The sequence below is a fragment of the Emys orbicularis genome, chromosome 7 (assembly GCF_028017835.1).
Source record: "Emys orbicularis isolate rEmyOrb1 chromosome 7, rEmyOrb1.hap1, whole genome shotgun sequence".
Taxonomy (NCBI): domain Eukaryota; kingdom Metazoa; phylum Chordata; order Testudines; family Emydidae; genus Emys; species Emys orbicularis.
In genome coordinates, this window is record NC_088689.1 from 112,911,726 (window position 1) to 112,923,786 (window position 12,061).

A 12,061-nucleotide genomic window follows, 5' to 3' on the forward strand; every position below is an offset into this window, starting at 1 on the left:
ATTCCAGCTGTGATTCTCAGGCGTGATTTTAAGTGGCCTGCTGTTAACAGAGACACAAAAACAACACCCATAACGGTGTGGGTGCAAAATGGGAGGTGGTGCTGAAGCTCGTTTGGAATCAAGCTGGTGGTGTTAGGGGGGTGAGAGAGACGCTGGAGCAATATTGACTGGAAAGTGGGATTTGAATCGGAATACTGGATCAGCCCCGCTTGTGTTGGGAGGAGCGATGTGATTGGACACCCACAATGTGAGCCTCTGTTGCTCTTCCTTTGACTTCATTGGTAGCTTCCCCAGAGAGAGGAGAACAGGATACGCTCCACACTGTCCTGTTCTCCCAGAAGATAGCTGTCACTTTTGCTGTCCTGTGTCTGGCTGATGTGAACGTTTTCACAATGTCATGCACAATGGGCCAATTTACCCCCTTCCATGGGAGTCGATGAAGCACAGCTTCATCGACTCCCATGTCACTGCCCCCACTTACCCCAGTACTAAACTTGGCCCAACGTCTGATACAACAAAACCTTTATGCAACTGAGAGAGTCCATTCATAGCATTGCAGGAAGCCACAACAATGGGCACTGACTGTCTCCCTTGTCACCAGTCTCAGCGGGACATGAATGGGCCATGGAGACTGAACAACCCTCTCACCCTTAGAGGTGGTCCCTGTGGGGCAGGGCTAAGGCCCTTTAGGAGGGCAGAGTAGGGGAAGCTTGCACTGTTGCTCCTCATGCACCCCTAGCTCTGTGAATAAATAGGGGCCCTCAGTCTCCAGGGCTGTAAATCAGCATCTTTCACCAGCACTGAGACTCAGACAGAGATTCTGTTCAGTGGGATTTCTAGCAGCACGATGCATGGAATGTACCAATAAAAACTGTACGTGCCCTGCAACCTCTCAGTGTCCTTGGGAATCAACAGCCCATTATGGATCATCCCCATCCATTACAGATCACCCCAACCCTAACTCTGCCTCTCCCCACAGAACCTCAATGTGTCTTTCCAAGGCTGCGGCATGGACTCCCTGAGTGTTCGGGTCATGGACACAGATACTCTAAGTCAAGTTAAAGAGAAGATCCTTGAAGCTTTTTGCAAGAATGTCCCGTACTCCCAGTGGCCAAGAGTAGAAGATGTTGACCTTGGTAAAGACTCTTTTCCCTTGAGAAATGCCAGTCCTTATTTTAAGGGTGAAGGAGCTCACTGTGTACACTGAGCAACCGTCAGCTCTTGGCATCGGCATTGGCCGGTTGGGTGGATAGAGAGTGGGCATACCTAGAGGAAGTAAGCCCGTTCTGGGGGAACAGTGATCCCTGGTAATGAGTCATAGGGCCAGATTCCAGTTGGTTTGACTGATGTGTGAAGTGCTGTGCATTAGGACAGGGGAAGCTGGTGTTATGTACACAGCAAGTGGACAGGAGAAAAGCTTAAGACATTGGAGAGGTACTTTAATTTGCACCTTCTTAAACCCTGCCCTCCTCGCTTCTGGCCCCTGTGTGTATTGCTCAGCCCAGCATGGGCTGTCTTACCCATTAGTATGCAGATACAAGTGTCCGTAATTGAGAGTAACATTCATCACCTTACCAGCACTAGTCTGGGCATAGACTCAGACATTTCCTTTATCTACCTATGGGCCATCTCTTTTTCCAGGGAGCCAGGTGTGATCCAGGCCCTAACAATGAAAGGGAAAGTTAGGAAACAGCTGTGTCCTGTTCAGCTCTTTGTCAGTAGTTGGCCAAGGTGTTGCCTGGCCCTGCTCCCCATCCCAATTGACTTGGAATGGTGAGTGTGGCCATGGGTGACATACTAGGCAAGTGCACTCAGGGAAAAATGGAGGAGGAGATTACATGGCCATTGGAATTCAATGTCACAGGTAGCCACAAAGGGGTGACATTCACCATGGCCAAAGCCTCGCTAAGCAATGCCCATGCAGAAGGCAAGATGTGCATCAAGTAGCAATTGTGCCCCTTACCCGGCTCACCACTAGCTGATGCCCCGGTACATGTCTCCAGGTAATCCTGCAGAAGAGCGGGAACACTTTGCTTTTTCTCCGTTGGCTGATGCACACTGGCCTTTGGGGCCCGGAATCTGGTAAAATGAAGCCCAGGCATAGCAATCCCCACTCTCTGCCCACACCACACAGCCCTCCCTCTTGTGCGCTGTAGGGAGTGGGTCAGATTGCTGGGCGCAGTGGAGAATTTATGCCGGATGGGGACTGACAGGGCTGCACACTTGCACCTGGTGAGATGGGCAGAACCCTCTGCACCTCCCTCCGCACCATACAGTCCAGTGTGGGCTCAGCCCCAGTTCACCTTCCTGCCCTAAACCAGGAAATTGCACTTCCCGCTTCTCGAGTTAATCCTGAAAGCTTTCCTACCGCAGGCCTGTGAGAGGCAGCTGTGTTCCAGTCACATGGCACAGCAGAGCCCCCAACACCTCCAAGCACCTGTTCTCTACATTGAATGTGGCGTCTAAGCACACATTGCTCCAAGCCGAGGTACACGTGCCCTGCTCAGGCTGGTTTTGCATTAATTCCCTTGTCTGTATTTAGAATGGTTTGCCACAAGCACTGACAGCTATGTCCTGCGGGACCTCGATGACACTTCAGTGATGGAGGATGGCAGAAAGAAGCTCAACACTTTAGCCCACTACAAGGTAAAACTGCAAGTGCTCACAGAGGGACTTCCCTTCCTTCCAGCCAGTCTGTCCTCAGGGACATTCCCTTTCCAAGGAGGATTAGCAGAGACAAGCAGGAAGGTTGCCATAGCTCCATGAGAGCTTCCGGGGAACAGACATCTGCCCTGGCAAGAAACTCATTAATATTGCAACACATTGAGATTAATTAAATGCTCTTCATGCAAAACAAGTTATTACTGACAACATAAAAGGCTCCTATTCCCAATGGCCACCATCCATGCTGATGAACATCATAGCACTCCCGTTCCCTGCTCCCACTGAAATCTATGATAGAGTTGCCATTGACTGTCCTGAGAGCAGGCTCTGGCCCACAAATGGGAGCTGTTTGTTTTTGTAACAGGGCGTTCTACTTAAAGTGACGCTGTCAAGGAGCTGAAGCCTAAAATGTAGGTTACATGTGATTTCACCAAAAATGGATCTGAACAGAGATATTTTCTTGGCTCTTTTTACTTTTAAAACTAAATGAAAACTGGAGTTTTTACTGGATTCTTGTTTTCCACATACCCCTGGAATGCTGGAAGCACAATCCACCCTGCACTGCTGCACAGTGCATGGAAAACCAAAAGTGAAACATTATGATCGCTGTTACTGTGGTAGCACCTCCGAGCCCCATTCAGGGACCACGGCCCCGTTGTGCTAGGTGCTGCACAAAAACAGAACAAAAAGACCGTCCCTGCCCTGAAGAGCTGACAGTCTAAATTTGGTGGCATTCTTCCTTGGGAGCGAAAGCATCTAAATGTGAAAAGCCATTTTCTTTTCTTTTGAATAATCTGATGTGTTGTTACTTTAATACATAAATCTGAGGTGTCCATCACCGTGGTGTCTGGAACCATTTATCTATCTTAGATACTTATATGGCCTCCAGTACCATAGTATTGGAGCACCTCACTGTCTTTAAGGTGTTTATTCAACGAAGAAGGGACATACTGTTATCCCCATTTTACAGATAGGAAACTGAGGCACAGAGAGGCCAAATGATTTGCCCACAGTCACAGGAAGTCTGTGGCAGAGCAGAGAATTGGACCCAAGTCCCAGGTTAGCACACTAACCATTGGACCATCCTTTCTCTCTTTATTTAGAAATAACAATAGTTCCCCCACGAGAGGAGCTTGCACTAAACACACACACAGAGCATTTCATTTCTTGCTTGGCATCAGTCAAATCCAGATAGTGTATTTCTTCACACTCCTAGCGAAGGCCATTCTCCCATCCATCTTAGCCTGGAGAAAGAGATGAAGTGTGGGCCTTCCCCTGAAAGTGGCAAGGCACCTGTGTCATTAGTCACTAGGGCCCAGATGCTCAAAGGTATTTAGGTGCCTAACTCCCGTTGATGTCATTGAAATATTGGGAGTTCGGCATCTAAATCTGGGGCTAACATCAGAGCATTTTATTCCGTGAGGTGTGGTTGTCATCTTGAGCATGGCAGTTTATGTTTGCTGCTCAAACACAGCTGCATCACCAGTACAAGGCTGCCCCAGCTACAGAGCTACCTCGTTTAGCTGTAATCCCGAGTATTCCTTGACATCCCTTACCTTTGTTGTTCTCCTCCTCCTCAGATTCCTGAAGGTGCCTCTCTGGCAATGAGTTTATCAGATAAGAAGGACACCACGCTAAGTCGAGGTAATTTGCTTTTCGTTCTCTTTCACAGTGATTGCACAGGTGACCTTTGTTTTTAGAGATGGGAAGTGGGATCAGGGTTAGCTCTGAGGGGGTGCAAAGAGCCTGCAGACTGCACATTTCAGACTTCTCGCTGAACAGATGAGTGTGGGGTTAACCCCAGGGCTGGCTAGAATATTGTGGTTCCCATCATTCCTGGAGCACCATCCCCGGAAATGCATCAAGCATTTAACCAGTGATGATAATCAGCTTCAGCCTATGACACACCTCCTCTTTGCCTGGGAATGCTGTAAACACATGGGCAGCCCCCATCAGTACACAGGGCAGATATTTCTGAGATGCCTGCAGCCCCAGTGCTGGGTGCCCTCAGTTTCAGCTTCATCTGTCTCTTTTCTGTGGTGCTGCACAGCATGGCAGGCTATCGAGCTGTGATCCTCACTGGGACCCAGAGCCTGAGGTAAAACTCGGTGGGAGTAAAAACTGAGGATTTGGCCCCACAGTCGTAGTGTGATCTCAGCTTTGCTAGGCAGGGTGGCCTGGCTACTTCTAAGGGTACGTCTACACTTACCGGAGGGTCCGGTGGCAGGCAATCGATGTTCTGGGATCGATTTATCGCGTCTGGTTTAGACGCGATAAATCGATCCCGGATCGATCCCGGAAGTGCTCGCCGTCGACGCCGGTACTCCAGCTCGGCGAGAGGAGTACGCGGCATCGACGGGGGAGCCTGCCTGCCGCGTCTGGACCCGCGGTAAGTTCGGACTAAGGTACTTCGAATTCAGCTACGTTATTAACGTAGCTGAATTTGCGTACCTTAGTCCGAAGTGGGGGCTTAGTGGGGGCCAGGCCTAAGTGAGCCTGTGACAATGGAATAGATCATTGTGTCCTTTGGAAGCTATCAGAGCTCCAACAGGATCTCCAATTGTTCTTCTTCGAGTGCTTGCTCATGTCGATTCGATTGTGGGTGTGCACGCGCCCATGTGCTCAGCTGTCGAAGACTTTTGCCTCAGCACTACCTGTAGGGCTGGCTGTGGCGCCCTCTGGAGTGCCGAGCTCATGGCGCAGTATATCAGGATCTCCAATTGTTTTTCCAGCTGGTGCTCTTTACCCAATGGGGCTTATGATTAAACTGTGTCCTACATTCAGTGAAGAGGCATTCATGGCACTGTGGCAAATATATAAAGAATGAGCAATCAGCTCTTAAACGCCCCCTCCTTTCCATTGGATTCTTTACTACTGAGATACAACAAGCCCCAAATGTCTTCAACTGGTCACAGAACGCTAATGCTACAGGAACTTGTGTGGCTGAATCCTGCCATTTATATATGAACGGTGCAGCACCCTCAGCCAGAATTGATGGCTAGACAAAGAGACAGAAAGACAGAGCAGAGACACTTAGTGCTCTATTGACTGCAGTGCATGACATTTTCTGTGTGGCGGCCAACAGTCTGAAAAAAAAAAAAAAAAGGGAATCCAAAGAGCTAGGAGCAGTGTTGCTGCAGTATTTTGGCAGAGCTGTGGGGGGCCAGGACCGGAGACTGCCAGGAATATAATATGTTGGTCATCAGGCTGGACAGCATGAGGTCATCTCCATCAATGCTGCTGAATAGGCCCATTTGTCACGCTTTGTACTTGAATGGCTGCTGTTTAGTGTTGTGACAGCCCAGCTCCCAGTTTCTGCTGAATGCTTCACATCAGGCACAGGGGTGAAGAGCTTTTAGTTGGATGAGTGGTGTGCGAGTAGTAGATCAAGGTTTTATGGTCGATCCTCATGTGTCACTCTGACATCCTGAGATGAAACTTCCAAACTTTTCATTCCAACACTAGGGGTTTTATAGGTCACTTGTAAAAAGGAAAAACAATTGATTTTGTGTCCTTTTGTGCTAAGCCCCTTTTTAATCTGTTTATACAGCACCTAGCACAATGGAGTCCTGGTCCATGACTGGGGCTCCTGGGCGCTATGGTAATACAAATAATAACAATAATAATTAATAATAATAATTATTATTATTATTTATTAGTGAAATTTGTGGGTGGAGGAGAAGGGAGGGCTCTGATTTCTTTCTTTTTTAACCTTAAACATCTGGATTATCAAGTCTCCTCCTGTGTTTGCTCAAGTACTGTGTAGAAAATGGGGCTACGACCTATCTATCCCTCAGTTTGAAGGTGTTTGAATCTTTCACAAAGAACCTTTTTCTCCCAGATGTTTGTTGGAGGTTTGCATTGAATGGGTGTTTACAAAAACAAAACAGAAAAGGAGGAGTTTGAAACTCTCTAATCAAAGATCCCTTCGCCTCTCAATTACGCAGGGTCAGTCTCTTTTAATGTCAGCATTCGTCTACTTCTCAAGTGCTGCATAGAGTCATCCGGCAAAGGCAGGGTAGAAAAGAATTTCATATGAAGAAAAAATCAAACATAAAGTTTAAAAGCTGCCAATTTTTTTAGGCCTTCACACGTGCTAAAGAAGAAAAAATGGCACAGCTCCAATGTCATTTGCCTTTGAGATCACTTTTAAGCCGCAAGAATGTTGAAGATCGTTGCACTGCTTTGATGGGGGAGGAAGGTTGTGTTGGATGGAGCGGAGGGTGGAGGAAAAGTGTTGCACTGCCATGCAAGAGCAAGTTCAAAGAGCAGCTGAAGCAACACACCTACCCTCCCTCTCCGCCACAGAGATGCTGCCACTCAGAGTGACACACTCACAGAATAAATGGAGTAGATTCAGGATGGTGCCCCAATCAAATGTGCCTTTGCAGAAATGTATGTCTTGTTGGGTCTTTCCCTGTAGCTATTGACCATCAGAGTCTGAAAGCAGAAATCATTGCCTGCAAACAAACAGTTACAGCAGTTTTTGGCCGCCAGATTTAGTCAGCATATAGAAATCAGTTTCCTTTCTGAGACGGGGTGATAAGAGACTTTCTGAAATCTGAGTCAAACAGTATGTTGTCCAGTATCAGGGGGTAGCCGTGTTAGTCTGTATCTACAAAAACAACAAGGAGTCTGGTGGCACCTTAAAGACTAACAGATTTATTTGGGCATAAGCTTTTGTGGGTAAAAACCTCACTTCTTCAGATGCATGATGTTGTCCAGTAATGATAAATGCTGAAGTACAGCCCAGACAAGGCCAAACATAACTAGTGATCAGAGTGCAGGACTGGAACTTGGCAACTCACGAGTTCTAATCCTGGCTCTGGCACGGTCTTCAGGCAAGTCACTGTGCCGCTCTGCCTCAGTTTCCCCATCTGTCAAATGGGTTAAATATCAACTTCACAGAAAGACTGTCAGGATTAGCTAAAGTGCCTTGTACAGGAATCACTAAGTGTTGTCCTTGCTGCTCCTTCCCCAAAACACAGTACCCATACCCAAACTTTTCCATTAGCTGATTCTGTATGAAGTTGTCTGCGGCACAACGTAGCAAACTAAGCTGTTCTGTTTTTCTTTATTTTTTCCAGTGAAGGATTTGGATACCGAAAAATACTTTCATTTAGTAAGTATCCCGTTCCAAAAGCAATCAAGGCTAATGACTCTCCCACTGTGTGTGGCCAAGGCTGTTTTCCTTGGGGGGTTACTTCACCCATCTCCCACCTCCTCCCCGTTTCCTTTGTAGGAAATGTCTATTTGGGAACTGGACCCTCTCACCAGGAAATTGCCTGAGAAAGGAGGTACTGATAACTTAAGGAAAAGGCAATCAGTGCACACAAATCCCAACAACAACTTCCCTGGAGCCTTGTCTTGTGGCTGGGAAAAGAATTACTTAGCTAGAGGAGTGTAGTGGGTGGGAAGGAGGCCTGGCCAGATGGAATTTGCAATGTACAATTGTTATGGAATGAGCCTGCCTTGCAGCAATGTATTAATGTGCACTCAAAGGGCAGAAATGCTGTGCGGAGTTTTTTTGTCAAAGGCAAAGCTAGGAATGCTTTCCATATGTACAGTAAATGCAGGCGGATGCATTTGTCACCCAGCTAGCTTGTTGGCTGGTGATCAGACCTGCCCAGGGGGTTGGCTGACCCCCTGTGGTTACTGCGTTGTTTGTGTAAGAAGGTAATACTTGAACATACGGTATGTTTGGCAGAGAGAATTCAGTTTTTATCTTAATCTTGATCATAGTCTCAAACATATTTCACCTTTTTGATGGCTGCCAACTACAGATACAGGAAGAGCAAAACCCTGCTAGTTGGGGATGTTTCAAAAAATGGAGTTCACTGCAAGCCTATCAACTTAATCTTTACAAGGAAGTCGTTTCTGCCATACAGAAGGATTCCAGCCTTTTTATTCTGTTGCTCGATCATGAATTGTTATAGCAAGAGATCTTCATCTGGCCTAAATCAGCATAGCTCCATCGATGGAGCTGTTCCGATTGACACCAGCTAAAGAGCTGGCCCAAAGAGTTACATTCCAAAGTAGGGGTAGGTAAGTTCCAATGGTATGAAACTCGATGGGAGAGGAGAATCCTACTCAATGTGACTATATTATTATGATATTCCTGGTAACCTCTTCCCCCCACGGTATTTCTGCTTTTGGACCCATGTCATTTCCATGTACGTGATGGAAGAGGAGAGAATCCTCTTTCAGCCTTGATTATGTTAACGTAACCCAGCTCCGTGGGGCTGAAGCACTATGTGTGATAGTGGCAGAGGAACCCCTTTACACTGCACTCAGTGAGATGCTGGCTCCCCATGATACCTCCCCTTCAGAGAGACCAACAGCGGGGTCGAGAGGCTGCATATAAGACAGCCTTACCAGCATGGAACATAAAAGCGGTGCTGCAATGGAAACAGAGCAGAGATCTGTGGCCTGCTCTAGCTGCCCGTTACCATTAGAGAGTTCTGAACAACAGCATGGACTGAGCAGGAAGCTAGGAGAGAAATGCCTGTTTCCTAATCCCAGCTTTGCCACTGAAGCCTTGGGCAAGTCACTTAATATATATTATTCCTCACCCATCTCAGTGGGGTAGTGAGGATTTATGAGTTCATGTTTGGACAGCACTCTGAAAGTCTGAAGTGATGTATTGTTAAACGTTATAAGGGGGAAAGGGGCATTTCGAGCATCAGGAAATATTTTATGAACTTCACATCTTTCCAAATAAAAAATATTAGAGCACTGCAGGAGAAGAGAGAGAGGGTGAAAGTGCACATAGAAAATAAGAAGAAGAGGTACATCAGTGACATGCTAGGGCACTGCCGGGGCATTAATTCAATGATCTGAACAATGGAACATTTAGATTTTGTTTTAAAGATAGCAGGGGGTTTGTTAACAAATCAAACAAGGTTTTTGTGCTTTTTCCACATTTCAAGGCAAGCTGCTTTTTCTGTGTAAGCCTGGCCTTGTGTTGCTGGTATCCCAGATTACAGCAGCACTGGGGGAATTCAAGAAGTGAAACAGACCAAAAACTTAAATGAAATTCATCGGTTCATTTTCGTTGTCCAAGTTAAGAGAAATAGAACAAAAGGCACAAATAGCAAAAAGTCAGTTTGAGCTTTAAGTTTCTTTCAGTTTTAACTAATCTAATTGTGTGTTTAGCAGCATAGATAATGTTTTATTTAATATATAAATTGTGTGTTAGTAACATCCCTTTTTACTCAGTAAAAAGATGTCCCGAAGGCAGGAATCTTGACCATATTTTTTTTATATTGACTCAGGTTCTTCCAACTGATGAACTGATTGAACATAAGAAGTCCCATAGACAGAGCCATAGGAAAAAAGTCCTACCTGAGATCTACTTGACCAGGTTACTATCTACAAAGGTAAGAGAAGCTGGGGCAGTGTGAGAGTTTTGTTTATGGGAAATAGGATTCCTGTTGGTAGCTCTGTCATAAAATGTGACTTGTTATTTTGAAGCAAGGTTACATTATGCCCTGAGTAGAGATGGGTGCTGTAGCATCCCTCACTGTAGAGAAGAGATGGGACTCTACCATACCGAATATAAGGAGGCTGAGGCTGCTGGACAATAAGCAGACTCTATAGTTTTCTCTGACTTTCTAGCTGGTAATCTGCCTAATGAAGCCACATGTTACCTCCCTGTGGCCTGGCCTGGCCTATACACTTAGGAAAGGGATTCGGACTACGACAGAGGCTCAAGACCCAAAATTAAGATTTGGGCACAGACTTCCCCAAAGTTTGGGGATGTTCAGGTCAGAGGAGGGGGAAGAGCATTGGTTCAATCTGCATTCGGTTTGGAACTTCCCTACACTTCAAGAGTGTTTGGATCCAGGGCTTGGGCTCAAGCCCGTCTTTAATTCCAGTGTGATGTATAGCTGGACCAGAGATCATAAGAATGGCCAACAGTCTCTAGTTTTCTATTTACTGTGCAGAACAATCACAGATGTGCTCTGAGATCCCAGCAGCAAGAAAAAGCAACCTCTATGCCAAAAGAAATTAAATCCAAACTGGAGCTAATTATATCACCATGCACAAAACTAACCTTTCTCTCTCCCGTTTTGCATCCCCTCCCTCCCTCAATTTACTAAACTGGCAGCAAAGTCTCTTCCACTTGTGAAGAGCAAACCCAATCCCCTTAGAATAGTAACTTTGTTTTAGTTGTTGTTGCTTCACCTTGGCCAATGCTATGTGTGCTTGTCCCCTAGGGAACACTGCAGAAGTTCCTGGATGACCTATTCAAAGCCATTCTCTGTATGCGAGAGGACAAGCCGCCTGTGGCTATCAAGTATTTCTTTGACTTTCTGGAGGAGCAAGCGGAGAAAAGAGGGATCTCTGACCCTGACACTTTGCACATTTGGAAAACCAACAGGTTTGGAAGATGCGATCCATTATTTCCTTCCTTTCCAGCTCACAGGACAAGTAGATGCAAAGCCACAGTGCCCTGAAATAATCATTAGAGTGATAATGCAGAGAGCTGGTAACGAATACAGGATTTAGAGTGCTTGGTAGGGCAGAGAACTGGGGCGGGGGCAGAAACGGAGAGCTGAGGGGTACAACTAAGGGAGAGAGGAAAAAGGGGCAGAAAGGGGGACAGAAAAGCAGAGGGGCAAGTGGGGACAGAGAGCTAGCAATATTGCCAACCTCAGGTATTCAGAAATCCTGAGTCTGGCCCACAAAAAAGGGAAAGGGAAGGGGGAGCTTGAAGGAGGGGCTCAGCTCGTCTCAGATGAGAGGGGCAGCTGGCCCTGAAGTTGCCGCAATGGGACCAGCTGTTCCAACCCCAACTCATGGAAATTAAGAACATGCTTTGGGAGGGAAGCTCAGTGGGTATGCAAATTAGCATAATTGTTTGGTTTAGGGTATGGAAATTTTATCTCCAGGTTTTTGATGCGCCAATAGATAGGGCTGCTAATGGGCTACAGAGCTTCTCCCTCCTTGGCTGCTGGTTCTAATCCAGTCCAAGCTGGTTGTGAGCCAGAGTTGTTATCATCAGATGCTCGGAGTTCTGGTTGGTGGTCTCAGTACAATGCCTCGTGGGCAGGCCTCTCCATCCCCATTGGCACTTTGAGCTGGCAGCCTCAGCAGCAAAGCCAAGGAACGCATGAGCCACGGAACTGGTCCATCTAGGCCGGGGAGGAGCAGGTGAAGAGAAGTTTGCACTGCTGCTGTCTGTGCTGTAGCCATTTCGTGGCAAGTTGTGTTTGCAAGGCAATCTCACCAGTACAGAAATAGCTGCCACAAAGGTGTTCCAAACATCTGTGCTAGGAAGACAGGGTGAAAGTGACAAAAAAGAGCAAGACAGCAATGACCTTCTGGGCTCATGCCCTTGATGAGAGAGAAAACGTATTGAAGGTCAGACACAAGGGATGTTTCCCAGAACCAT

General features: G+C 46.7%; 1 protein-coding gene across 1 annotated transcript in view; it reads left to right on the forward strand.

Annotated features, from left to right (window-relative positions):
• PLXND1 (plexin D1) overlaps positions 1-12,061 on the forward strand; it is a 134,679-nt gene that overhangs the window by 108,271 nt on the left and 14,347 nt on the right. The window contains exons 27-32 of the mRNA XM_065407389.1: positions 980-1,136; positions 2,543-2,646; positions 4,245-4,308; positions 7,752-7,786; positions 9,939-10,043; positions 10,884-11,047. Of these exons, the coding sequence (XP_065263461.1) occupies positions 980-1,136; positions 2,543-2,646; positions 4,245-4,308; positions 7,752-7,786; positions 9,939-10,043; positions 10,884-11,047 (629 nt within the window). The remainder of the gene's footprint in view (positions 1-979; positions 1,137-2,542; positions 2,647-4,244; positions 4,309-7,751; positions 7,787-9,938; positions 10,044-10,883; positions 11,048-12,061) is intronic.